Consider the following 26,504-nt stretch of genomic DNA (forward strand, 5'->3'; position numbering starts at 1 on the left):
TTTTCAAAATATATCTAAAAAACTGATATTTGGACAAATCTAAAGGATCAAGAAGTACAATTTCTTTCGGCCTATCTCAAAATGATTGAAACAAACAAACTTTATAAAGTTGAATCTAATATTTCTTAACGTTATTCAAATATATATAAAAACTTGCAAATTGTGATGATTTCCAAGAGATTAATGAACCAATCTTCAACATTGTTTTTTTAACAAAATCTCTTCAACATTGTCATTGTAAGTATATTCGAATCTTGTATAGAAATTGTCAATAATTCTCTTTAACAATGTTGCTCTAACGACTATACCCCTTTTGATAAAAAAAACACAAATAATAGAATATGTAACTCCAAATAGATATCACCAATATTCTTTGGAGTTTTATTCGTTTTGCACTATGTTGCTTCAAGAATATTATTCCATACTTAGAAAGTCACAAAATTTTCCTAACCATGTGGATGAATATTCTTGATCATAAGTATAACCAAAACCAATCATGTTTTTTTCTTGAAATATAAAACTCACATTGGTTGGATTTATGTGAACAATTTAAGAAAACAATATTGAGAGCATTAAGTGTGACTTAATGATCTAGAGTATATATTTAGATTAACAATATTAAATTGATGTATTTAATTTAAAATTTTTTGATTAAATATTTTAATTCTTGTTAATTCAAATATCTCTTATATTTAAGATGGAAATAATTAATTGATAAATTAATTTTTTTATTAATTTTGATTTTTGCATGTAAAAATAAATAAATAAATGGACTATGATTAGGCCTAAAAGAATCTAATTCTCCTTAATGTGAAGATTAAACCGAACATTGAACTCGATATATCTAGATAGACGAGAGTTCAACCACCTTAAATCATTTAAATCATATCAAAAATAAAGTGTAATTTATTGACGAACATAATTGAAAAATAATAAAAGCATATTCAAAGTTTAACCAATTGAATTGTATCTTCCAAAGTCCAAATTTTTAGGCTCTAATTTCAAGGCTAATAAAACCCTTCAAAATGAACACCACCACCAAAAGTGAATAGTGCATTCTTTCTCCCTTTACTCTCACAAAAAAATGTCTCATTCTCACAATCAAATAGTTGAACAACTTCCATTAAAATCCATTTGCTCAATGTGCTACAACAATAGACCAAAGCTTGATTGGACAATAAGAGAGTTCACATATGCTGAGTTGCATGCAGCCACACAAGGTTTTTCCATAAAGAATTTTCTGTCGGAAGGTGGATTTGGTTCTGTCTACAAAGGAGAGATTCATGGACAGAAGATTGCGGTTAAACAATGCATTCATGCGAATCACAAACAAGAGAAGGAGTTTAAGTCCGAAGTCGACGCACTAACAAAAGCAAGACATGAGAATGTTGTCATGTTTCTTGGATCTTGTTCCGAAGGAAACAATAGGTTTCTTGTTTACGAATTCGTCTGCAATGGTTCACTCGATCAACATTTATCACGTACGATATCAAGTTTAAAAACTTAGTAAATCTACGAGTTCATTCGTCTCCTTCTGATTATGGTTTTAAATTGCGGTTGCAGAATATTCTCGGAAACCTCTTTGTTGGCAAGATAGGGTGAAAGTTGCTAATGGAGCTGCCAAAGGATTGTTATACCTTCATCAGAATAACATCATTCATAGAGATATAAAACCAAACAACATTCTTCTTACACATGATTGTAAAGCTTTGGTAATCTTAACATACATATTTAACATAAATCATAATCATCAAATGCAGATATTTGTAATTGTTTTTATGTTGTTTTCAGCTAGGTGATTTTGGTTTGGCTAAAACTGTAAGTGAAGAATTCTCATGTTCAATAGAATGTCCTGGAAATTTGGGGTATTGGGCACCAGAATATGCAGCATTTGGTAAAGTATCAAATAAAACAGATGTGTATTCCTTTGGAGTTGTTCTAGTTGAACTAATAACTGGAATGAAGACTACAGACAAAAGACTTGGTGGAAAGAATCTAGTGAGATGGGTAAGAATCGATCATGATTTGAAATTGCGGTTTCGGTTGCATAGAATTTTGATATTGAGGTTAGTTAGTCGTTTTTGTGTGCAGGCTAGACCACTACTAAGACAAGGGAACTGTCAAAAACTTGTTGATGGAAGGATAATGGAATCACATGACTGTCATCAACTTTTCTGGTTGAGTCGTTTAGCCGGAAATTGTCTAAACAAAGATCCTCACAAACGATTGGATATGAACACAGTAAGTCTACACTTCGATTTCTTGCTGTCAAAATCTAGCTCCAATCCAATCCAAGCCGTAATATACATACTGATATTATTAGGTGGTCAAAGCCTTAACACATATAGAAGAAGGTTGCAGTGGCTGCATAGTGGGAAAAGACAGTATTGATATGTCAAAAGATGATATGCAGGATTCTTCAGAATCAGATGGTGAAAGTGGAAATATTGAAAGTAGTTCCATCACTGCAAATTGCAAAAACCTCAAATTATGATGACCAACTTAGTAGCTCCTACTCATCTTCTACAAATCAGAAAAACTAAAGTTTTATTCAAGTTTATCTACTGACATAAACAACAGTGTTTGAGAGAATTTATTAAAACAACTTAATACATGTTCATAAGTTGTTTTCGGCTTATTTTTATAAACTGCTCAGAATAACATATGAAAACAAATTATCAGCACACAACATTGTCAAATCAAATGGCAAAATATCAGCACAATATGCAAACATAATCACTCCATTTAGCAACTTGCAATCCAAAGTTTCATGTGTCATGTCATTATACAAATTATTCAAATACCTGAAAAAGCACAGTCCTAGGAGTTTCAAGGTTGTTTACAATAAATGCAACACCTAAAGATATTACACTGAATACTACTCTCATGTCAAAAGAATAACATGAATGCATAAGGAAAAATTCATAATATTCATTTTAACTGTTTTCTCAATGAAGATCAGATATTTCAGACAGAAAGCATGTTATGCCATGTGCATAAAGCAACCCCCTGTAGTCGAAGAATAAGTCTCACCAGCCACATGCTTATAATCTGTTAAGTTGTCACCAGCCTCAGTCATGTTCTTCTCATGCCCATAGCACTGCTCATGCCAATCTGAAGCTAACAAGACATCTGGCCAAGTGATGTTCAACATAGACATACCTTGATTTTCACTCTTTGGGGTACAAACTTGGTCAACAGGCTCATATTTCACATTGTTGCCTGCGGAAATTTCTAACAGAAATTAAAGGGGACATATAGTACTGATTTTAAGAATGTATTTTGCAAATGAAAAAATGAAGCATATAATAAAGCAATTAATATAGAAAATATTTATGAAATTTTGCATGGTGTCAAAGGTGTGCGTGAAGTGTCTGCAAATTTAAAAATTCTTTTCCAGTTCAACTATTAGTCTTCACCATACTACATTAAAGGGTACTAACCAATAAAGTTCTGAGCAGGTGTCAATTTATCCCATGAGTTTGCATTGGTGTTAACAGCATGACACTCATTCAGGATTGAGGTTGCACCAAAGGAAGATGCATGGTCAGTGTAATCTTCCCATTCTGTTTCATTCATGTTCAAAGCAGAACTCTCAGCTCTTTCAACAGGAGTTGCAGTAGATGAATGCGAACTCTTGTCAGAACAATTGTTCATTGAATTTGGAAGAGTTTTCTTCTGATAAATTATGTCCTCGAGTGTGCCACTATTACGTGGGGAAGAGCAACCGGACTCTAGCGCACCATGTGGCAGAGGAGACTGATTGAATACATCAACAGACTCATTCAATGGAGGTGAGGGAAAAGTACCCCCCCAGCCACCGAAGCCGGTTTCTGGATATTGGAGTGAAGGGAGCTCCAACTTCACAGCCTTGGATGTCGGCTTAGAAGTGGAGGAATTGCCATTTGATAGGGAATGGCGGTAATACATTGAGTTATGTGAGGAGAAACCAGGATCAAGGGGAGAATGCAAACCGAATGATTGTACAATCTTCTCAGAACTATGATCCTGAACATGGTAAAATGGATAAAACCAATTCTTGTTCGTTCCACTTGAGCCAAGAAAAGACATTGTTGATTCTCGAAGATGGTGATGGTTAACTAGTGTTGATGGAACAGAATTACAATATGGAGGAGAATCAAGACTGTTTAGCAGAATGCTATTCGCAGAAATGTCAGGATTCTCAGGCACAACTGTAATAGGTAAGATTCCTTGATTCTCTTTCAAATTGTCAAACATTACATCATGCATCTCATAGTTGTTTTTCGGCAAGAAACCATGATGCCCTCTATCACCATTATCGATTCCAACAGTGTCTTGGCGACGTTGACTCCCTTGCTTTTTTCGCACTTCTGGAGGATAAAGTGGCAAGCCAGCCCGATTACGCCTCTTGGTCCGGGTATTCCAGTAGTTCTTTATTTCGTTATCTGTACGACCAGGCAACTAAAAGCAAAAGAAATCAATCATAAAAATAATCATGGATTAAGAAAATTACTATGTGGTAATAGATGCAACTTTGTTGGGGATTAATAGCCTTTTCCCCCTTTGGTGAATTACAGTTCTCCTTTATTTGAAAAACCAAAATGTCCAGGAGTATTTAAGACATTTTATTAAAAGCTTTGATCTGAAATCTAAATCTAGCAATAATCCTCCATTTTACAAAGATTAGCAAAAGTGTTGGGTAATTAACCATTATTTTATATAATCAAAGGTTATTGTTAAAATCTCTCAATAGATTATTTTCAGATCAACAGCTATAACAACATGCTTTATCCTCTAAAGCGCACCTCATATTTTTGAGGAGACAACCGTTTTTATTTGTATCATTGATCTATCACCTCATATTTTCACTCAACTTACAAATTTATGTAGCTATTATAAAAATGTCCTAACAACTCTTGCTTAACATTAAGGCTTTTCTAACTTTTTGTAGTTTTTGGAAGAGAGACCCCTAATGGAATTTAGACAGCAAAAGGGATCAAACCCCCTGTGGCTGTAGCCCCACCTGATAGTGGCCTGTCCTTAAAATACCGAGAGAGGGACTATATGATCTAAAAGTCGAACTTAATTTTTAAAGACAGAAAAATGATTCTTTGGACCGAATGAAAAGGTGAAAGAGTTTAGCATGAAACTGGATACTGCAATTACAAAACCTTAGGTGATATAACTGTCATTTCATTTAGCGACATAAGAACTTTTTTGTTAAGCAGCAAAAGACCAACAAAATCAAGCATGATGTGATCACCCGACAAGTAAATGACAAGTAAACTGTATATATACCCTATAAGTGTTAGCTGCAGCACAAGCTATTAGGATGAAACCATACATATTTAGATTATTTAAATAGCGAGTTTTATTCATTTATCTGTATGTTTGTTGTTGAACGGTGCTGAGATGCATAAACAAATTAGCTTGATTGATATAGTTGGGAACAAGTTAAAAAGAATCATAAAGATAATACAAGGAAGATGTAAGACATCACTGACATCAACCTTGGAAAAAAGTATATTCATATCTTAAACAAAAACCAAAAGGAGCAGAAAAAATGAAACAAGAAAACTAGAGATGTAAGGTGATGACATAGACAAAGTGTGCTTACGTGCGCAGCCATACGTGCCCATCTGTTTCCCATTTCTAAATGGAGTTGAGCAATCAACTGCTCCTCATCTACAGTAAATGACCCTTTCTTTAAATTTGGCCTTAAGTGATTCGCCCATCTCAGTCGGCAGCTTTTTCCACATCGAAACAGGCCCGAATGCTTCTGAACAGCATTCCAGTTCCCTTCGCCATGCTTCCGAACGTACTCAACCAAAATAGCATCTTCTGCAGTTGTCCACGGCCCTTTCTTCAGAACAACTCCACCACCAACACCAACACTTCCCTTGTTACCCTCACCATTCAACATTGACTGTGATTGATCGTTGCAGCGCATATCATCTTCATTCTCCTTTTTCACACGACTCATCTCTTAAACAGCAGAGTCTATAAATCATTTTACAACCACAGACTAAATTAGCTAAAATGCCAAAAGAAATGAAAACCTTACAAAAAAGCAATTAATGTCCTAAATTTTTTGTCCCATTTTCAAGATCTTATTTTTGCGTGGGGGACCGGGACACACCAAGACGCAAACAGAATGATATTCAATTCAATGATTCAGACAATAAAAAATCAAACCAGAAATAACCTTTATCAAGGTGTCTCAAATACAAACAGAGCTAACACAATTCTTAAATAGAAAGGGAAATAATTGAAAACACAATAAAAGCCAAGCCAATCCAATCCAATCCATCCTTTAAGATGTATGATAATTTAAGTTTCTGTCTAAGCATTAAAACCTCTGAGAAATCAATTATGATATCACAAGTGAATCAGGAAAGAAACCACTAAAATAAAAACAACTATGATTACTGCAGTTTCAAATCATATTAATTATGCCTTACCAAATTGGGAAGTATAATAAATACAACACCAACATCAAACAAAATCTCCTCTCGAGGTCTCAGATTCAAATCCAGCTAAGTGCTATCAATTCTCGCATTAAGCTAGTCCATAGCTCTAGCTTTAAATGGGTCCCAGCTAGTGGACGGTGAGATTAGTCTTCTTTCAGAAAGAAAAAAAAAACATCAAAAAAAAATCCCAATCCCTTAAGCATACCCGTAAACACATAATCCATTTCCCACACAAACCCATCATCCTAACACTGATTTACAACATCATGAAACACAATTATCACAAAATTAATAACAAATAGTACAAATTATCATCCATGTAATTAATATAACTCCCATGTTTTACATCAACAAGCATAAACTATTAAATAACACTAGATTGAAACCAACTATAATTAATGCAGTTTCAAATCACATTAATTATGCCATACCAAATCAGGAAGTAAAATAAATACACCAACAGCATCAAACAAAAAATTCCCAATCCCTTAAGCATACATACCCTTAAACACATAATCCATTTCCCACACAAATCCATCATCCTATCACTAGTTTAGGACCTTTCTAGCACCAACACCTCTTAAAAAGGCGTGCCCATGTCCATATCCATATCAGTGTCTGAAATCAACACATCAATATATCAGTATTAATATATCACTGTCGATATCGTATTTCCGGTGTCCGGGATTCATAGTTTACAACAAAATGAAACACAATTATCACAAAATTAATAACAAATACAAATTATCATCCATCTAATTAATAAATCTCACATGTTTCACCTCAACAAGAATAAATTATTAAATAAATAGAAATAAATAAAAAAGAGTGAAAAAATTTCTACCTGAATAGAAAGTGATACTAGTAACGAATTTAAGATCCAAAAGTGTTGAATCAAATTCCCGATTGAGCTACAAACTGAACGAAACAGTGAAAACCGTGTTCCTGAAATTGAAATTGAAAACCAGAAAATGAATCAGAATGAATAATAAAGTGTTGTAGAATTGAATGCAAGAACAGAATTGAGATTGAATGAAAATGGATCCTGACCGTAGTTTGCGAATGAGTAGAAGAATGATCCGAGCGAAGAAAGAGCACAACATTGGGATTGAATGAGAATGGTTTAGAGAGAGAAAGAGAGTTACATGGGAGTGAGTGAAAGTGAAAGAGAGAAAAGGAGAGAAAGTGAGATAGGAAGAAAAATGGTGCGTACTTGACAAAAAAGGAAGAGAGAGAGAGAGAGAGAGAGAAGGGAGAGTAGAGAGAGAGAATAGGAGGAGGAGGTGGCGGAGAGTTTGCCTATGGGATACCACCACCTATCATTTTTCTCTTCGTGTATTAATCATCAACTATATAATATAGTATCAATTTTCGAGTCTAAGTTAAATGATTAAATATACAATCTTGTCAATTCAATTTTTCATCATTTAATTTAACTTGTTTTTATTAATATTTTGGCTTAATTCATCCTCTAGTCTATAAATTTAATTTAATGTTATGTTTTAATTTTTTATTTAAAAAATAATATAAGTTAATCTCTTAAAATATTTTTTTTAAATCGATAATTTTACGTGGCTATTTAGTTGGATTTTTTTTTATCAATGTGTTTTTTTTTTGAAACTATTTATATGGGTGATTTTATTGACCTTCTCTAATACTTAGACTTTCCTCTCTTTACGTCCTTTCTTTCCAAAACTCATCTTCTCCTTAAATCTTCTTCTTTCTATGTTTTTATTCTTTCTCTATTTCTCACAAGTCAATAATGTTTCTTTTACCGTCGATAGAGTTTTGGTTGTGTCGCTACCGGGGTTACGATAAAGAAATCAGGGACTTTGAACTGAATAAGAAATCAGAAGAGTCGCCACCGAATTTTATTTATTCCTATAAGAGAGAGGAAAAGGATAATAGTCGATAAAATCCTCAGGGAAAAGAGATGTACAAAAGAAGTGCAAACTCCAAATAAAGAATCGATCTTGCAACCGAGAATGGATTTGGAAGTCGGTTACGCAAGGGGAAGGTATTAGTACCCCTCACATCCATGGTACTCCATGGGAATTGTAAGACCCCAATTTTGACCCTAAGATCCCTCATGCTATTTCATCATATGCGTTGGCATTGGGATCATACCTTGGCATCCTCCATACCCCTCATTCATTGGGTTTGTATTGGGAGAGATCACCAAGCACCATGTGATTGTATCATACTTGTTATTTTATTATTTTTACTAACCAAAATACCAAAAATATATCTTTGCATTTGCCTAACTCTTTTGTAGGTAGGGCATTTGATCACCATTGATCTATCAAGTTCACATTTAGGGTTTAAGACCCTCATTGCTAATAGCTCAACTAAGGAATGATCCATAATGGCTCTAGGCATCATATATGAGTCCCTATGATCTTTACATGTTATTTTGATAAAAAAAATCTTCAATAGTTTGGAATTGGTTTGCCTTGGAAACCCTAGTTCATAGGGGTATCTTATGTGACTTCTTCACCAAGCTTCTTCACCAATTGATCAAATATTTCAAGGGACACTTCAAATTTAATCATCTTATGCATATATGATCTCCCAAGAATCCAAAAATTCAAGATAAGTGCAAGTTAGCAAGGTGGTGGATGGTGGTTGACCAGAGGATTTCATCTAATCAAAATTGGGTTCCCCTAGACCCTATCTCCTACAATTTTCATCATATGAAAATGATTCCAAGAGAAACATTACTCTAAATAAAATTCCAAACAACTTTCATATTGAGGTCTAGAGCTAGTTTTGCTTGGAAAATCATTTTTTATGTTGAAACATTATAGGTCATTTTGTCTAAACCCTAGTTTGGAGGTCAACTTCCCAAGGCCATAACTTGCCCAATTTTTATGAAATGAAAGATTTCCAAGTTTCACAATAAAATTCAGGTTGTGTGATTCAAATTTGATGTTTGGAGGAAGATCTAATTCAACTTTTTTGAGCATGTGATATGAGGATACATTATAGATCATTTTGGACCAATACCATTGAACAAGTATTTTTCCTCAACTTCAAAGATGCATAACTCATTCATACCAAATCCAAATGAGGTAAGATTTGTGACCATTTTGAATATTTTTGAAAGAGCTACAACTTTGATGAAGACACCTTTCTCATTTGAAGCTCACATAAAAAGTTAGTCAAGGTGGAATAATGAAACATATGGCTTGACACTTAGAAAAAATTTTGACATGTTGAAATTTCCAAACTTCCACCTCAGAATTCATCATGATACAAGCTCCAAATGAAAAAGTGTTCAACATAAGAGTTGTTCCTCTTGATCTAAACTTTCCAAAGAGTCTAATTTAATCCATTTTGGATAAGGTTTGAGGGGTCTGCGCATGGTCAAAACATGGTTGCATCAATTGGCAAAGATCAATCTTCAAACAACTGCACACTTTTGCCTTGCATCATAATCAACTTTCAGACTCAATTGCACTTGCATATGGACCTAATTGAGTAACTTCATGGGCATGTACACGCCCATGCAAGCATGCACTTTATTTACCAAATTTGGAAACATTTTGAAAGGTGTAAATAACACTTGGAATTTCTATAAATAAGAGGCCTTGGCATCCGATTTGAGAACCCTTGCGCGTCAGCTTTGCCTCCCACACTTGAAACCCTCATATATGAAAGGAAAACCTGATATTTTTCACTTGAAAATTGAGTTTAAATCGCTCTGTTTGGAGATTCAAAAACTCCAGGATCCAAAGCCTTGTACCAATCCTAAGCCACTTCTGCAAGCTTCCTAAGCAAGATCAAACACGAGTTGAAGCAAGAGAGATCAAGTTTTGCACAACATTGAAGGTATTTTTCCAGATTTTTCTTCTCTTCGATTCTCTATCAATTCTCATCAATTATCTTGGATCCTTGGTTGTCTGAAGTCTTACCAATGTAGGTAAGAAGATTGAGTTGCTTTGAGGTCAAATCGAAGCAACTCAGTTCATGTACCTCAAATTTCAACTTCATGCATCTCTCAATATACTTGGAGTTAGTTTTAATTGAGATCAGATTCGTGCTCGGTGCCATTTTTTCTTTAAGATCATTTCCTTCTTTTTCATTTTTGTGATGGTGATGAGAGAACCAATCCGAGCAAGGTCATCGGAGAAGATGACCGGTGGTTTGCTCCGGTGGTGTGCTGGACAGGTTTTGAGCCACATGATCAAGCCTTTACGTTTTGATCTTAAACGTTCCTTTTGATTACCAACTGTGTGGCACGCTGACTAGTGTACACCATGGAACACATGTTTTCATCCACTTGATCTGCCACCTCAATTAATGAGGGAGATCAAGTGGTCCACGTTTTTTCTGATTATTTGATTTTCATTTTATTTGTTTTATTTTCATTAATTCATATTAAATTTAATATTGATCCAAAAAAATGAGAGTTTCACCAAAAAAAATTAAATAAAATCCTCTTTCATTTTCTGAACTAAAATTAATTTTTGGATCATTATTAATATTTTTCATGATTTAATTGATTTTGTGAATATTTTTAATTGTATAGAGCCATTTTAATTGACTTTGTGAGTTTGACTTGTTTGTTGGGCCTTGGTCAAGGTTGATTTGACTTTGCTAGGTTAAAATCATTGGATTTAAGGGATTGATGGAGTGTACATTCCATCTTCCAAAATGAATGAATGATCTTAATTTGGTAAAAGTCCTCCTTTGACCAATTTGTGTTGAATCCATTCCCCCTCCCTCTTCATCTCATTCCTCTTCTTTATGCATTCATGTCATGGACCTATGATATCTCTATATCATAAGGCTAGTCGATTGCAAAATCAACATAAGTATGGATGAGATTAGGCCCCCCACTTTTCATATTCTTTTTGTGTGTGGTATGTTTCATGAGCATAGTCCATTATACTATGTCTCTAACATGCATTAACACCAGAATTTCATTGCCCGACCTCAAATAGTTATGACTTCTACATAAGTCCAATTATGATTGCTTAACATAGCGCTAAATTTTGACACAAAAAAGGCATAGCATTCTAGTTAGTGAGATTGTAAGTCTCCCCTCTTTCATGGTATTGTGTGGAAACTTGACCTTTTTTCCTTCCTTTGGAAGATGTCTTGGTTCAAGGATCCATGCTTGTGATAAGTGGGTTGAGTGCTCTCCATAGAATGACTTAAACAAAAGCAAAGCAAAAGCAATACTAACTTCTAATCAACTAACAACTAAAATTTAATTTCAAGTCATTTACTTTTAATGCACTTTAATTTTAAGCTTTATTCATTTGCCATTATTGATACCATTCAAATTGTTTATTTTAATATCATTTTCACTTTGTCTATTTGGACCATATTTTATGATATATTGTGTTTGTATATACTTGTTTATTTGTATGGTCTTTAGACCTTAATGTACATAAAAAGAAAAAAACCCTAAAAAACATCTTGTGTGGACTGTTGGTTTGATCTGAGACTATTGGACTTAGAATTTAGGCAACACTCCATATGAAAAGGACTTGGCCAATGCCAACTTTCATGAAACCAAGTGCTTGTGAAGTGAACATTCATCTGATACAATATTGAAGATCCATTTGAGTTTATCTGCAACATGATCGTTGTGAAGCTGTTATTTTGAACCTGTGACTTATGCCATGTTTTGAAGTCATATGATACATGGGAAATTTTGAAGAAGATCATGGAGTTGCTAAACTTGGATGTGGCTATCTTTATTTGATGCCTTTCTCTTCAACTTTTTATTTGTGTATTATTTATTGCTTGATTCTAAAGTCCAAGGAAAATTTGGGTTTCTATATGACATTCTTGTCTATTGGATTGCAGCCCATTGGTTAGATCTTTTCAACTCTCAACTTTTAAATTTATGCTTATGATTAGTCTCCTCATCTCCTCCCCACTTCTTTAATTTCAAAATCTCTCCCTCCTTTTAAAAATCTTCTTTGATTGTATCTGTTTTCTAAACTTTGACCATATTGCAAATTAGAAACCTTGGCCTTATGCCATTGCATTTTCAAATTTCTTCTTAACCAAGCTTGTAAATGAACTTAACTATACTTGACTTAAAATTTCAAAAGCCAAAAAGAACTAATACTCATCCAAACCATTTTTAGTCCCTTGTGCCTTTGTAAAACTTAAATTTTTGTTAAAACCAATGCACTCATTTTGAAATTGATACCACGAACTACGAGGTTTTGATCCCTCATTTTCATGTTGGTACGTAGGCACAAGTCCGAAGGTCTTGTCAATCACAAAAATATAATTAATGAATTATTTTCTCATCCCCACACTCTGTTTTACTTGCAAACATCATTTGTACAAAAACACATATGCACACAAGAAAGGGCTCCCTAGGATACTTTGGGTGCTAACACCTTCCCTCGGTGTAACCAACCCCTTACCTGTAATATCTGTCATTTTATTAGTTTTGATTTGAAAACTTCTTATCTTTTGGGTTTTGTTCGTACTTTTCCCTTTTCCCTTGGAAACAATAAAATCACGGTGCCGACTCTGGTTTTATTGACGTCTAGCTTATCCATAGCTTGATGGTCATGAATTTACCGCTACATAAGTGGCGACTCTGCTGGGGAGTAGTCTCCAGTGGGTTTAGCCTATTTTTTTTTTGTGTATATAATTGTATATTTGATAGTTGTATATTTGTTTGTATGATATAATTTGCTTGTTGTGCTTGGTGATCTCTAAGTGGTGAGATAAGTTCTAACCCGAACTTGAGTATAATTAAGATAGGAAGATGGTATAGTCATGTTCGACTTGTGTGGAGTAGTCCTTAACAAGTTAGCTTGAGACGCATCTACTCAGTGGAGACCCTTTTGGAGTTAGGAATGTCACACAAGTATTTGTGGTTAGGCATTACTATCTTTGATTTGGGGTCCGAGAAGCTGGGGTCCGTAGAACATTTAACCCCTCTTGGCCTATTTAGGACGTAGTGCGGAGACTGTCCAAGTGTAGACTTGATAACAGTTGTTACACGATACTACACCTATACGAGTTTCTCTTGAGAATATTATGGGTTGATGAGTCAGTCATCCTAACCTGTAATATCCGATAGATGGAACTAAGAATCTGGGAACTTTTTAGAACATGATCTATATGTTTTTATCCTTAGTTCACTCCTTTGGGATGGTTCTTACCCAGACTCCATGCTCGTGACTCACAACAAACCCTTGATTCTTGGTTGATCCAATCAAGTCTTGTCAATATCAATGGAACTTGGGTGTTGATAAGGTGAAAACCATAATCCACCAAAATGGATGATTGATCTTGACAATGACTTAATTCATCCCTTGACCTTTGTGTTGTTTGCCTTGTGTGTGATCCCTTATTTGTGATTGTTGCATTCATGCATTCATGCGCATCATAACATTCATCACACGAAAATTTCAAGGAACTGAGGTGTTATTTGCAAATATTTTCAGACCATGGATTATGAACGAAGGAACACTAAGAAGTACAGTTTTAGATGTCCAGATTTGAAAGAGTTAAGGGATCTAGCATCTTTTGTATTAGATCCCTTGGACCTCAAACAACGCCATGGGAAGCTTTTGTCTATCTTGTCTGCTGATGTGGTTGAAGGACTTCTAGGTGTGTTGGTTCAGTTTTATAACCCTCTCTACCGTTGCTTCACTTTTCCTGATTATCAGCTCGTGCTTACGTTAGAGGAGTATGCCTATCTCTTGGGAATACCTGTTTCTAACAAAGTGCCTTTGAGTGGATTGGAAGAGATTCATAGATCTTGTCTTATTGCTGAAACTCTTCATTTGAAGAAGTCTGACATAAAGGCTCATTGGGTGAAGAAAGGAGGTTTATTTGGGTTGACTTCTGAATTCCTCATCAAGGAAGCTATTGCCTTTGCTCAAGCCGGTAGTGTGGACGCTTTTGAAGCTATCTTTGTGTTACTCATTTATGGATTAGCTTTGTTCCCTAACATTGACGATTTTGTTCATGTTAACACCATTAGAATTTTCTTGATTGGGAATCTTGTGCCTACTCTGTTAGGAGATATGTACTTCTCTTTGCATCTAAGGAATTCTAAGGGTGGTGGAACTATTGCCTGTTGCATTCCTCTTTTTACAAGTGGTTTATTTCACACTTGCCTCAGACACCTACTTTTGTGGAGAACAAACAATGTCTACGGTGGTCTCAAAGACTTATGTCTCTCACTAATGATGATATAGTTTGGTATGATCCTTCATTGAGCAACTTGGAGATTATTGATTATTGTGGTGAATTCTCTAATTTGCCTCTCATTGGTACACAAGGAGGAATTAACTACAACCTTGCTTTGGCTCGTCGTCAACTTGGGTTCCCCTTGAGAGACAAACATAATAACACTCTGTTAGAAGGTCTTTTCTATCAAGAGGGTAAAGATCCCTAATATTTGAAGCAGAAGATTGTGCATGCTTGGCATAATGTGCATAGGAAAGGAAGATCCGAGCTTGGTCCATGCAATTGTGTAGCTTTGGAAGCTTACATTACTTGGGTGAAGAAGAGAGCTATGGAGTTGAAAATGCCTTATGCATGTGAAAGACCTATGATTATGGTTGTGGTTGAGCCATTAACTCTCCCTAACCAAGATGTAGAGGAGTTGGAAGACGCGCTCGCCAAGATGAAGTTAGAGAAGGATATGCGGGAAGAGCGTTTCCATGCTTTAAGCCGAAAACATGAGGAGTTGCAGCTTGAGTCTAAGGACAAAGATGCACTTATTGAGCTACTTGAAGACCGAGTGACAAAGAGACAGAGAGAGCCGGAGGTTTCATATTCCTCTAGTATGCCTCAACCTTCCGTCGCTTGGAAGAAGATTGTTGATCAGCTTGTCCTCGAGAGACTCAGATGAAGGCTTCTTTTGAGACTGAGATTTGACGCATTCGAAAGAAGTACGCGCCTACAACCAGATCTTCTGACATTGTTGTTAGGGATCCTTAGGATGACTAGTCTCCTTTTCACTTGTATTTTTCATTTGGTTTCTGAAGATGTACTCAGTGTAATCCTTCAAACTATATAAATAAAAGAGACTTTGGTGGTCATATCAATTTATTGCAATTGTTGTTATACATATATATTTGCAAATAATATAGTAAGTTCCTTGAAAACAAAAATAATCAAGTATTGCATTTCATGCATCATTTGCATAGCAGGTCTCTCTTTCGCCATATGTCTTATTGGTATTTCTTTTGTGCTTCAGCCAAGCTAACTCTTTGATATAATACTCGTGCCAATCACTCAAGGATTATGGAGCATCTAAAGCAAGATAATAGAGCCTTGAAGGACGAGATTTCCCGTCTGACTACCATGATGGAGTCAGTCCTAGCTGCTCGGAGTCAATCTTCTCCAATGCCTGCAACTCCTCCTCCTCAGAGGATTGTCATTTCAGAGGTGGCTACCTCTACCATTCCTGCAACTGCTGCTCACTTTGCATCCAACATGCTTGTCAGATTCCCATGGGGAATGCCGCCTAATGTTGTGCCTGAAGGCTTTGCGCCTACCTTTTCTTCCATGCCGACATCTAGCCCAATCATGTCTGTGCCACCACCTGTTATGCATACTCTGCCTCGTGTAGAAGACACCAGCTATCAGTCTGAGTTGTAAGGAGTTGAAGGTCTTTGAGGGGTAAGGATCTGTTTGGGAAGAGTGTTGCGGAACTTTGTTTTGTTCCAAATGTGAAGATCCCGGTGAAGTTCAAAGTGCCTGACTTTGAAAGGTACAAGGGGAATACATGTTGTCGCATCCGCGAAAAACAACCGGCGGGCTGAAACAAAAACAACACAGAGCCGCCACCGTGCGTTATTTATCCCAAAGAGGGAAAGGAAACGCTTAGAGTAAACCTGGAAAGAACATGGTCTCGCGACCAAAGAGAAAGGGTACGGGAGTCGGTTACGCAAGGGGAAGGTATTAGCACCCCTCACGTCCGTCGTACTCGACGGGATCCACGCTCTAAAAGAAAGAAAAGGTTGCTAAACAAACATCACACACACACACACTGAAGACAACACAGGTGGGGGAAAGAGGAAGAGGGCTCGCTAGGACATCGCATCCTATGCCTATGTATCTCGTCTGGAACGAGAATCAGAGCTGCCGTAGTTCGGCTCACGCACGCCAAACAAACAAAACACACAAACAGGCAAACATGGAACCCGAATGCCACTCGATGGACTTACATCGGCTTCCGAACCAAACAAGCACACTCAGGATACGGACAGCCAATCGCTGGTCTTACATCCATATCCTGACACACAAGAAGAAACAAGCAACAAACAAATTGCTAAGGAGTCGGGAACTCGAGCCTAGCAATCGTCAAACAACACACTCAAAAAAGAAAAAAAGTGCCCGGAGAGGTCTCGCACGACCTCCTGCCTACATACCTCGTCTGGAACGAGGATCAGGGCGATGTAGTTCCCCTGAAAGGGAAAGAAATTCTAGCCAGAGACAAAGGGAAGACACACTACCAGGGAGCTGTACTCGAGCCTAGTGTTATCATGCATCATTGCCCTATGTTAAGGTTTCTACCTACTTGCACAACAGCAAGCTAATCCTATCCAGGAAAGAAGCAAGCATGCAAGCATAAACAAAACAAAGCAAACAAATATTCACATAGCACACACTATATCCAGTCAAGTGGGCTCAAACAAAGGGTTTGACTGCCGAAGCAAGTCATCTGTACAAGGTGGTGTTCGCTCTTAACCTTGCCATTGAGGGGCTAAGGTGAAGCAGATAAAAGGTGAGTGAAGATTAGACTTCACAGCTCTTATCCCTGGCCAGGGAGAGCTTCAGACAAGGGAGCGTGGGTTCAGAAAGGTGGAACCCTTCTACGCTCAAGACTCAGACTCAACTGTACACTGTACAAGATCTTGGGTTACTGTCTCAATGCGTCAACACAAGCCGTGTGAGCAGGGGGACGACTCAACAGAATAGCGGGGGATAGATTGCATATCCCTTGGGTTCCGCCAATTGCCTTAATCAAGGACTTTACCTGCTTGGCACAAATGTAAACAAGCACAAACATTGCCTCTTAAGGAGGACTTCAGACAGTTGCATGGCCAAGTAACAGGCCAGGTCTTCCAGACTACATGGAGAATAGAAATTCTACCTCAATTGGTTTAAAAACCAAGCAACAGCAAGCAAATTCTCAAGGAACTGTAAGCAACTTAATGTACCTGAAATCAATCAAGTATCATCAGTACTCAGACAAACCAACAGTAAACAGCAAATGTTAATCTGTACATTCAAGCACAAGTTAATGCACATAAGTGCAAGCCATGAGCTCAAACTCAAGCATCAAACCCTACAAAACAAAACAAGTTAGTTTACAACATCAAACAAACTCAATTTAATCAACTTGCATTTTTCTCCTTAAGGCCTTTGCATCTCAACCTGAAAATCCAAACCAAACATGAGAAACAAGACCACTAGGCCAAGCCTAGGGTCCAAAGGAGATGAAAAATCCAAAACAGCAAGTGAAAATTATCCAAAATCACAATCAAACAATTTAAAAGCAAATGCAATTGGTCCCATGCTCATATCAATCACCATATTCATTTCATGAACAAAAAGGCACCAAACATGTAATTTGCAACTTCAAATGACCAAACAGAATGATCAACATCAAACAAATATCAAAATAGCTCAATTAATTCCACAAAAATTCAAGTCTAAACATAACACATTCAATGAGCTACATATCAAATTTCATGCAATTTGGACAAGAGAAAGTATAGAAATTAAATCAGAAAGTCCAGGCATGCAAAAACCAATCCAAACTAGGTCACAAAATAAGCACCAACTTTCACCAATCATAAAACAGTGACAAAACATGATAAATGAATGGGATCAACACCAAAATGACCTATAATGTGTCTATAATCCACATGTCAAATTTCACATTCATCCAATAAACCATGAGAATTTCACAAGCAAAATACAATCATGTGTCACACAATGTCACAAAATGAGCCAACAGAAGAGAAAATCACAATCAATTAGAAAATGCCATCAAAAATTCCAGAAAAAATCACACGTGATCTCAACATACATATGTTCATACATGCAAAATTTTGGCTCAATTCAACATCCCTAAGCCAGGCAAATAAAATCATGAAGTTGACCTAGCTTGGTGTGACACAAATTGTCACACCTCTAATCAAAAATTCATATCTCCTCAACCAAGTATCCAAAAATTACAAACTACATACCAAACTCACCATCAAAGAGTCCAGAATATGCACAAAAAATTTCATCCATTTCTTTGAAAGCATCATCATTTTATGAAAGATATGGCAAGACATATACAAATGTGACACATTGAATCAATCCCTAAGCCAATTAATTTTTTACACGTGCACAAAAATCACAAAAATCATGATTAAATTCTACACATCATCAGGAGCATGATGAAAAAAACCTCACAAATTTTGGATAAAAAATGAGTTAGTTATGAATTTTACAAGATCATGAACCAAATGAAAATGAAAATGAAAAAGAAATTGAAATAATATAATAATTAAATAGGACAATGGCAAAGTTGTAATATTAAAGCAACAGAGCAAAACGACGTAGTATCAAATAGAAGCCCTGGCGCGCGCTCATTGGCCAGAGATGGCACCAAACAGAATTTGAACTCGGGCAAGGGATTACAAAGATCTATGCGCACTATTCACTTGTGCTTCATCAAGAACAGTCCAGAAATTTCCAGATTTGGTCAAGAACATTTTTCAACGAAACTGAACAAACCGCACATCAACATGTTCATATTTCACTCAGGATCATGGATATGTCATTAGTTTTTCCTAATTCTAAGCATGGCAACGGGATCGAGCGATTTAAGATGTGCACATCAAACTTCAATTCGATATATCTCTCTCAATAATTAACCAAATCGAAAACTACGAGTTGCATGATGATCTATGTTGAATGATCTACAAAAGCCACCTAACAATTTGATCAATGATGAAACTCGAAAAAAATACCTGGTGATGATGGCAGGTGTTGATTTTGATGTTTCAAGATGCAAAAGGCCAAAACAGATGGAGATTATTGTATAGGAAGATGATAGGAATGATCAGCTTAGCTCAATGTTGCTTCCATTGCAAGATTCTTCACTTTGCCATTGATGACCTTGCTTCCAACAGTCCATGATCTTGAAGCTTTTGGCCACGATTCATCAAAACAGTTCCTCAATGAATCTTGTGGAAGATGAATCCAAGAAGCACGATGCAAATTGATGAAGGTTTGATGGAGAAATGATCAAAAATGCTTGATGAAGTTTTTGAGAATTTGAGAGGTTTTGGTGAAATTCAGTTACAGATCTTGGAGAATGTGATGTTGTTAACAAATTCTGTTATGATTAACAATATATACTCCTCCTTAATCCATTTCTTAATCTCAATTATCAAAATCCAAGTGATTAGTGTTAATGTGCATTTAAGTGAAAGTCCAAAAATGACCTTGCCAAATAATGCAATGTGACAGCAAAAACCAGTTGGCACAAGTCATATTTTGCATTTGGAGTGTGTTGGCATTGGTTTCATGTCCATTGGCCTTGTAAATCTCAAATTCACTATCTCACACCAAAAATTCAACATAGTCCACTTGAAATTTGACTTTTTGCCTTGACCACTTTTAATGAATTTGGATCACACATCATGAAAGTACATGTGAAATGGGGTTTGCTCACAAAAAGATCACCCAAATTGGACATTCCATGTGAAAGTTATGCCACTTTGATTATAGGCATTTTTGGAAAATGAATGGACCATAACTTGTCAACCATACATGAGAAATTCAAGTTCTTGGACTTTTTGGAAAGGTGAGAGCAAGATCTACAACTTTCATGTTGAACAAAATTTAATTTGAAGCTTTTTTGGACATGTAATTTTGTGGTGAAAAACTTTCCATTTTTGGAAACTTCCATTACAAGTCACTTTCTATTTTTGGAAATTTTTTTATCTGACTTTATTTTCTTTATTCTTGAGCTTTGAAATGTCAAATGAAACTTGTTTCAACATGAATGAAGTGTATCCAACTCTCTCCCACCTCCAAATCCATAAAATCAAGCACAGTTGACCACAATTGACTTTTTCAACTGATAGATGAATTTGGCAATGCACTGATCAAGCTGAGCCCCAATCCTCTGATGAAATGGCTCAATGATGATACCCTAGCCTTCATAAGCTCAATATAATCATGAAATGATCCCCATATCCATTGTAGACCCCATCTCCTTGTCATGCCCTGATTGGCCCAATGCAACTGATTAGGGTTGACCAGTGGTCAAAACCCTAATCTCAAGGTATATGATCAATCCCTTGAACCTCCTGGATGATATCAAGACCATGATGATGATGATGTATCACTTCAACCAAGCTGAAGATCAATCTCCCTTGAGAATCAAAACCCTAATTTGAACCACAACCCTCAGACAGTTAATGATCCAGTCCAATGAAACCCTAGCTTGCATCATGACCTCTTATCTTTTGACCAAGACCTAGGAGGATGACTTGCACAATGTAACCACATGATATGCAATATGCAATGCCTAATGGCCTAGAAATGCAATGCAATATGTTAAGCTAGTCCCAAGAGAGGAGGGAAAATTTTGAGGTGTTACACATGTCCACTCAGTCATTTGGTGATGTACGCCAGAAAGATGTCTACTCAAACCGATAATGATCAGTTGTTGATCCATTATTTTCAAGACAGCTTGACCGGTGTCGCTCTGAGGTGGTACATGGGATTGGATAGTGCAAGCATCTGCACGTTCAATGATTTGGGTGAAGCATTCGTGAAGCAGTACAAATATAATGTTGATATGGCTCTAGATAGAGACCAGTTAAGATCATTGTCTCATAAGGATAAGGATACATTCAAGGAGTATGCGCAAAGATGGAGAGAGCTTGCCGCTCAAATTACCCCTCCTTTGGAAGAAAAGGAGATGGTCAAATTTTTTCTCAAGACCCTGAGCTCATTTTACTATGAGCGGATGATTGCCAGTGCCCCCAGTGATTTTACCGAGATGGTAAACATGGGAATGAGGCTCGAAGAAGGTGTCCGAGAGGGACAATTATCCAAGGAGGAAGCGTCATCTAGGAAGAGGTATGTCAACAATTTCAGTAAGAAGAAAGAGAGTGAAGTTAATGCAGTTTCTATGGGGAGGCAAAGGAGACCTCATGTAAGAAGAAATTAACCACCCCATCAACATCATTATCAAGTATCATCAGTAATCCCAGTATTTTCAGCTAATCAGTCAGCACCAATTCAACAACAACATCAACAACAATAACCATAACAACGAACAAACACCTATAACAACAACAATACCAACAATCATCAGCAATCAAATTTTGAGAGGAAGAAGGTCTCCTTTGACCCAATTCCAATAACATGCGCAGAATTATATCCATCGTTGGATCTCAAGAACCTGTTGCAACCAAGGAACCCACCTCAAATTCTTGAACCACTTCCATGGTGGTATAAACCAGAACTCCGTTGTGCTTTTCACCAAGGAGCTCCCGGACACGATATTGAGAATTGTTACCCCCTCAAGTATGAAGTCCAGAAGCTGGTGAAGAGTGGAATGGTTTCCTTTGAGGACCGTGAGCCGAATGTCAAAGCTTACCCACTACCTGCCCATGGGAATTCATCTATTAATATGGTGGACAATTGTCCAAAGGAGTTTAAAGTATTTGATGTACACTTCATTAGAAGGTCCTTGGTGACGATGTACAAGGATATTTGCTTGGTTATCGATTGTGAGCATGATCATGATTGTTGTGCTATCTGTAGTGTCAATCCCAGAGGTTGTATGGTTGTGAAGAGGGAGATCCAGAGGTTAATGGATGAAGGTTTGATTCAGATTGTTCAATCCCATCATATAGATGACGATGTCAATGTTATAATCCCGACTTTCAAAACTCCTGAGAAATTGAGAAAGTAGTGATTCAGTACGACAACATCAGCAATAGATCGGTATCGCCATTGGTTATATAGTTAGCGGGTCCAGTCTCGTATGCATCCGATAAGGCTGTGCCATATCAGTATAATGTTACCATGTTGGAGAACGGTCAAGAGGTCCCTTTGCCTATGACCAGTTCTGTTGTAAGCATAGCTGATGTTACCAAGGTGACCCGCAGTGGTCGTGTGTTTGGGCCGGTGTTCCCAAAGAATATGGAAGATTTGTTTGTCAATAAGAAGGTTGATGTACCTGTGGTAGAGTCTGTTAACGCTCCAAAGTGTCAGTCTGGTGAATCCAGCGGTTTAAAGCCTAATGATGACGATGAGGTGCTCAGATTGATAAAGAAAAACGAGTTCAATGTGGTGGAGCAGTTGCTCCAAACTCCCTCCAAGATCTCAGTATTGTCTCTGTTGATGAATTCAAAAGCACATAGAGAAGCGTCGTAGAAAGTTCTTGAGCAAGCTTATGTGGAACATGATGTTACGGTGGATCAGTTTGATCATATTATAGCTAACATCACTTCCTGCAACAATCTCAGTTTCTGTGATGAAGATAGGTCCGAGTGACTTCCAAATTACTTTCCAATTAATGGATATCCATCCGACCTACAGTTGTCTATTGGGAAGGCCATGGATTCATGAGCCAGAAGCCGTCACTTCAACGTTGTATCAGAAGTTGAAGTTTGTCAAGAATGGGAAGCTTGTTATTGTTGGCGGGGAGAAGGCGTAATTGGTTAGCCACCTGTCATATTTCTCTTATGTAGAAGCTAAGGATGAGGTTGGAACCCCATTCCAAGCCTTATCTATTACTGAGGAAAAGAGAGTTGGGGCACCCATATCCTCATTCAAAGATACGCTGAAGATTGTCGAAGATGGTCAGTCAGATCAGTGGGGGAAGATGGTAGAGGTCTCCGACAACAAGAGCAGAGCCGAATTGGGTTTCCAACGAGGTTCATCAGTGGTTAGATCTGAAGATGTGCAACTCAATTTCCGTAGCGGAGGGTTCATTCATGGTAATGAACAACACTTAGTTGTTGTGCTAGAGGATGATGAAGATGAAGACTGCACCAATTTTGTGACGCATTGAAAGGCTTGCGACAATTGGACTACTTTTGATATCCCTGTTGTTATGCATCGATCTAAGTAATTGCTTTTATTTGTTTTTGAAAATCCTTCTCCTATGCCTAAGGGAGGAGTAAACATTGTTTGGGCATTTCAATTTGATCATTAATAAAATACAATTCTATTCATCCACATCTATGATGTTTTATTTTTTCTTTTTGCTTTATTCTGAAAATGGTAATCACAAAAAACATAAATAAATAATAAATTGTCCATCTGCATAATATTTGGTCATAAATCACTTCTCTAAAATCAAAGTATTAAATTGTTATGCATGTTGGTTTCTAACCTCATTGAATACAATGATCCTTCTCCTTCTCCAAATTTTGAGTTCCCTGTGTTTGAGGCTGAGGAGGAAAGTGATGAAGAAGTAAGTGATGAATTGTCTCGTCTTCTTGAGCATGAAGGAAAATCCATTCAGTCATTCGAAGAGCAGATTGAGTTAGTCAACTTGGGTTCCAAAGATGATGTGAAGGAAGTCAAGATTGGGTCTCGACTGTGTCCTGATGTTAAGAAGGGGTTGATTGATCTTCTCTGAGAATATTCAGATGTGTTTGCCTGGTCCTATCAAGACATGCCTGGTTTGGATTCTGAGATTGTGGAGCATAGATTGTCGTTGAATCCAGAATGCCCTCCAGTCAAGCAAAAGCTGAGGAGAACTCATCCTGATATGACAGTAAAGATCAAAGAAGTGCAGAAGCAGATTGACATTGGTTTCCTTATGACCGTTGAGTATCCGCAGTGGGTGGCCAATATTGTGCCTATTCCGAAGAAGGATGGAAAGGTCTGCATGTGTGTTGATTATAGAGATTTGAATAAGCCAGTCCAAAAGATGATTTTTCCTCTTCCACACATTGACATGTTGGTAGACAATACAACTAAGTTCAAAGTATTTTCATTTATGGACGGATTTTCCGGATATAATCAGATCAAGATGGCACCCGAAGATATGGAGAAGACCACATTCATTACACCCTGGGGAATATTATGTTATAGAGTGATACCTTTTGGTTTAAAGAATGTTGGTGCAACTTACCAAAGAGCAATGACTACTCTTTTTCACGATATGATGCATAAAGAGATTGAAGTCTATGTTGATGATATGATTGCTAAATCTATTGATGAAGAGGAACATGTTGAGCATTTGTTGAAGTTATTCCAACTTTTGAGGAAGTATAAACTCCGCTTGAATCCCAATAAGTGTACTTTTGGTGTTCGTTCTGGTAAGTTGTTGGGCTTTATTGTCAGCGAGAAGGGTATTGAAGTTGATCCTGCTAAGGTCAAAGCAATACAAGAGATGCCTGCACCCAAAACTGAGAAGGAAGTCAGAGGTTTTCTCGGTCGCTTGAACTATATCTGAAGATTCATTTCACACATGACTTCCACATGTGCGCCTAAATTCAAGCTTCTTCGGAAAGATCAGCCTTGTGATTGGACCAAAGATTGCCAGAAAGCTTTTGATAGTATCAAAGAGTATCTGCTTGAGCCTCCGATTCTGTCTCCACCTATTGAAGGAAGACCGTTGATCATGTATTTGACTGTGCATGATGAGAGTATGGGTTGTGTTCTAGGTCAGCAAGATGAGACTAGAAAGAAAGAGTTTGCCATTTACTACCTCAGTAAGAAGTTTACCGACTGTGAGACTCGGTATTCTATGCTTGAGAAGACTTTGTGCACATTGGCTTGGGCTGCTAAGCGTTTGCGTTAGTATATGTTGAATCATACCATTTGGTTGATATCCAAAATGGATCCAATCAAGTATATATTTGAGAAGCCTACTTTAACTGGGAGGATTACCCATTGGCAGATGTTGACCATTTGGCTCACCAACTGATTGAAGATTACCAGTCAGTACAATATGATTTTCTTGACGAAGAGATCTTGTACTTGAAAATGAAAGATTGTGACGAACTATCGCTTGAAGAAGGGCCAAAAACTGGTTCCCGTTGGGGAATGGTATTTGATGGAGTTGTTAATCAGTATGGTAATGGCATTGGGGCAGTAATTATTACTCCTCAAGGCACGCATTTTCCGTTTACAACTAGATTGACTTTCAAGTGTACAAACAATATGGCAGAGTATGAAGCTTGCATTATGGGGCTTGAAGAGGCCACTGATCTCAGAATCAAATATTTAGACATCTATGGAGATTCAGCTTTGATTGTGAATCAAATCAAAGGTGAATGGGAGAAGAATCAACCCGGTTTGATACCATATAGATATTATGTGAGGAGGATTTCAACTTTCTTTACAAAGGTTGAGTTTCATCATATCCCTCGAGATGAGAACCGGATGGAAGATGCTCTTGCAACGTTGGCTTCAATGATTATGGTGAAGTATTGCAATGAAGTTCCCAATCTGACTGTAATGCGTCTTGATAGGTCAGCTCATATGTTTTCCATTGAAGAGATCAAGGATGAGAAGCCGTGGTATTTTGATATCAAATGTTTTCTCCAAAGTCAGACTTACCCGCCCGGGGCATCTTTGAAAGATAAGAAGACTTTGAGGATATTAGCCGGTAACTTCTACCTAAATGGTGATATATTATACAAGAGAAACTTCGATATGGTTCTGCTCAGATGCGTGGATAGACACGAAGCAGACCTATTGACGACTGAAGTCTATGAAGATTCCTTTGGTACTCATTCCAATGGACATGCAATGGCAAAGAAGATGTTGCGAGCAAGTTACTATTGGCTGACAATGGAATCTGACTGTTGCAAGTTTGTGAAGAAATACCATAAGTGTCAAATATATGTAGATAAGATTCATGTTCCTCCGACACTGTTGAACGTCATTTGCTCCCCATGGCCTTTCTCCATGTGGGGGAATGGAAATGATTGGCATGATTGAGCCCAAAGCTTCGAACGAACATCATTTCATTTTGGTGGCTATTGATTACTTCACAAAATGGGTTGAAGCAGCATCGTATGAGATTGTAACCAAGCAAGTTGTTCTAAGGTTTATCAAGAA

General features: G+C 37.1%; 2 protein-coding genes across 4 annotated transcripts; one reads left to right on the forward strand and one right to left on the reverse strand.

Moving 5' to 3' along the window:
* Positions 1 to 1,084: 1,084 nt before the first annotated feature.
* On the forward strand, positions 1,085 to 2,494 carry LOC127081726 (proline-rich receptor-like protein kinase PERK8). Its single transcript, XM_051021950.1, has 5 exons — positions 1,085 to 1,481; positions 1,564 to 1,712; positions 1,792 to 2,007; positions 2,092 to 2,241; positions 2,324 to 2,494. Exons 1-5 carry the CDS (start codon positions 1,085 to 1,087, stop codon positions 2,492 to 2,494), a joined length of 1,083 nt encoding a protein of 360 aa, XP_050877907.1.
* A 231-nt stretch (positions 2,495 to 2,725) lies between these two features.
* LOC127085946 (transcription factor MYB65) lies at positions 2,726 to 7,798 on the reverse strand. Of its 3 annotated transcripts, none has more exons than XM_051026533.1 (6): positions 7,503 to 7,798; positions 7,297 to 7,397; positions 6,444 to 6,600; positions 5,600 to 5,982; positions 3,444 to 4,443; positions 2,726 to 3,222 (listed from the first exon to the last, which is right to left on the reverse strand). In XM_051026533.1, exons 4-6 carry the CDS (start codon positions 5,963 to 5,965, stop codon positions 2,984 to 2,986), a joined length of 1,605 nt encoding a protein of 534 aa, XP_050882490.1. In that variant the 5' UTR covers positions 5,966 to 5,982; positions 6,444 to 6,600; positions 7,297 to 7,397; positions 7,503 to 7,798; the 3' UTR covers positions 2,726 to 2,983. The 3 variants fall into 3 exon arrangements, with proteins under 3 accessions (XP_050882490.1, XP_050882489.1, XP_050882488.1); XM_051026532.1 differs by lacking the exon at positions 6,444 to 6,600 and adding an exon at positions 6,955 to 7,070; XM_051026531.1 differs by lacking the exon at positions 6,444 to 6,600 and having other exon boundaries at positions 7,503 to 7,797.
* Positions 7,799 to 26,504: the final 18,706 nt, after the last annotated feature.

Source organism: Lathyrus oleraceus, chromosome 5 (genome assembly GCF_024323335.1).
Source record: "Lathyrus oleraceus cultivar Zhongwan6 chromosome 5, CAAS_Psat_ZW6_1.0, whole genome shotgun sequence".
Classification (NCBI taxonomy): Eukaryota; Viridiplantae; Streptophyta; class Magnoliopsida; order Fabales; family Fabaceae; genus Lathyrus; species Lathyrus oleraceus.

Bases quoted from the DNA above. Each gene is read 5' to 3' on its own strand.
- LOC127085946 (XM_051026533.1), bottom strand. From the start codon at position 5,965: ATGAGTCGTGTGAAAAAGGAGAATGAAGATGATATGCGCTGCAACGAT. The intron at 4,444-5,599 runs GTAAGCACACTT...TTTTGCTTTTAG, and splicing joins GGGCACGTATGGCTGCGCAC to TTGCCTGGTCGTACAGATAA. The intron at 3,223-3,443 runs GTTAGTACCCTT...AAATTTCCGCAG, and splicing joins ACCTGCTCAGAACTTTATTG to GCAACAATGTGAAATATGAG.
- LOC127081726 (XM_051021950.1), top strand. From the start codon at position 1,085: ATGTCTCATTCTCACAATCAAATAGTTGAACAACTTCCATTAAAATCC. The intron at 1,482-1,563 runs GTACGATATCAA...TTGCGGTTGCAG, and splicing joins ACTCGATCAACATTTATCAC to AATATTCTCGGAAACCTCTT. The intron at 2,242-2,323 runs GTAAGTCTACAC...TGATATTATTAG, and splicing joins AACGATTGGATATGAACACA to GTGGTCAAAGCCTTAACACA.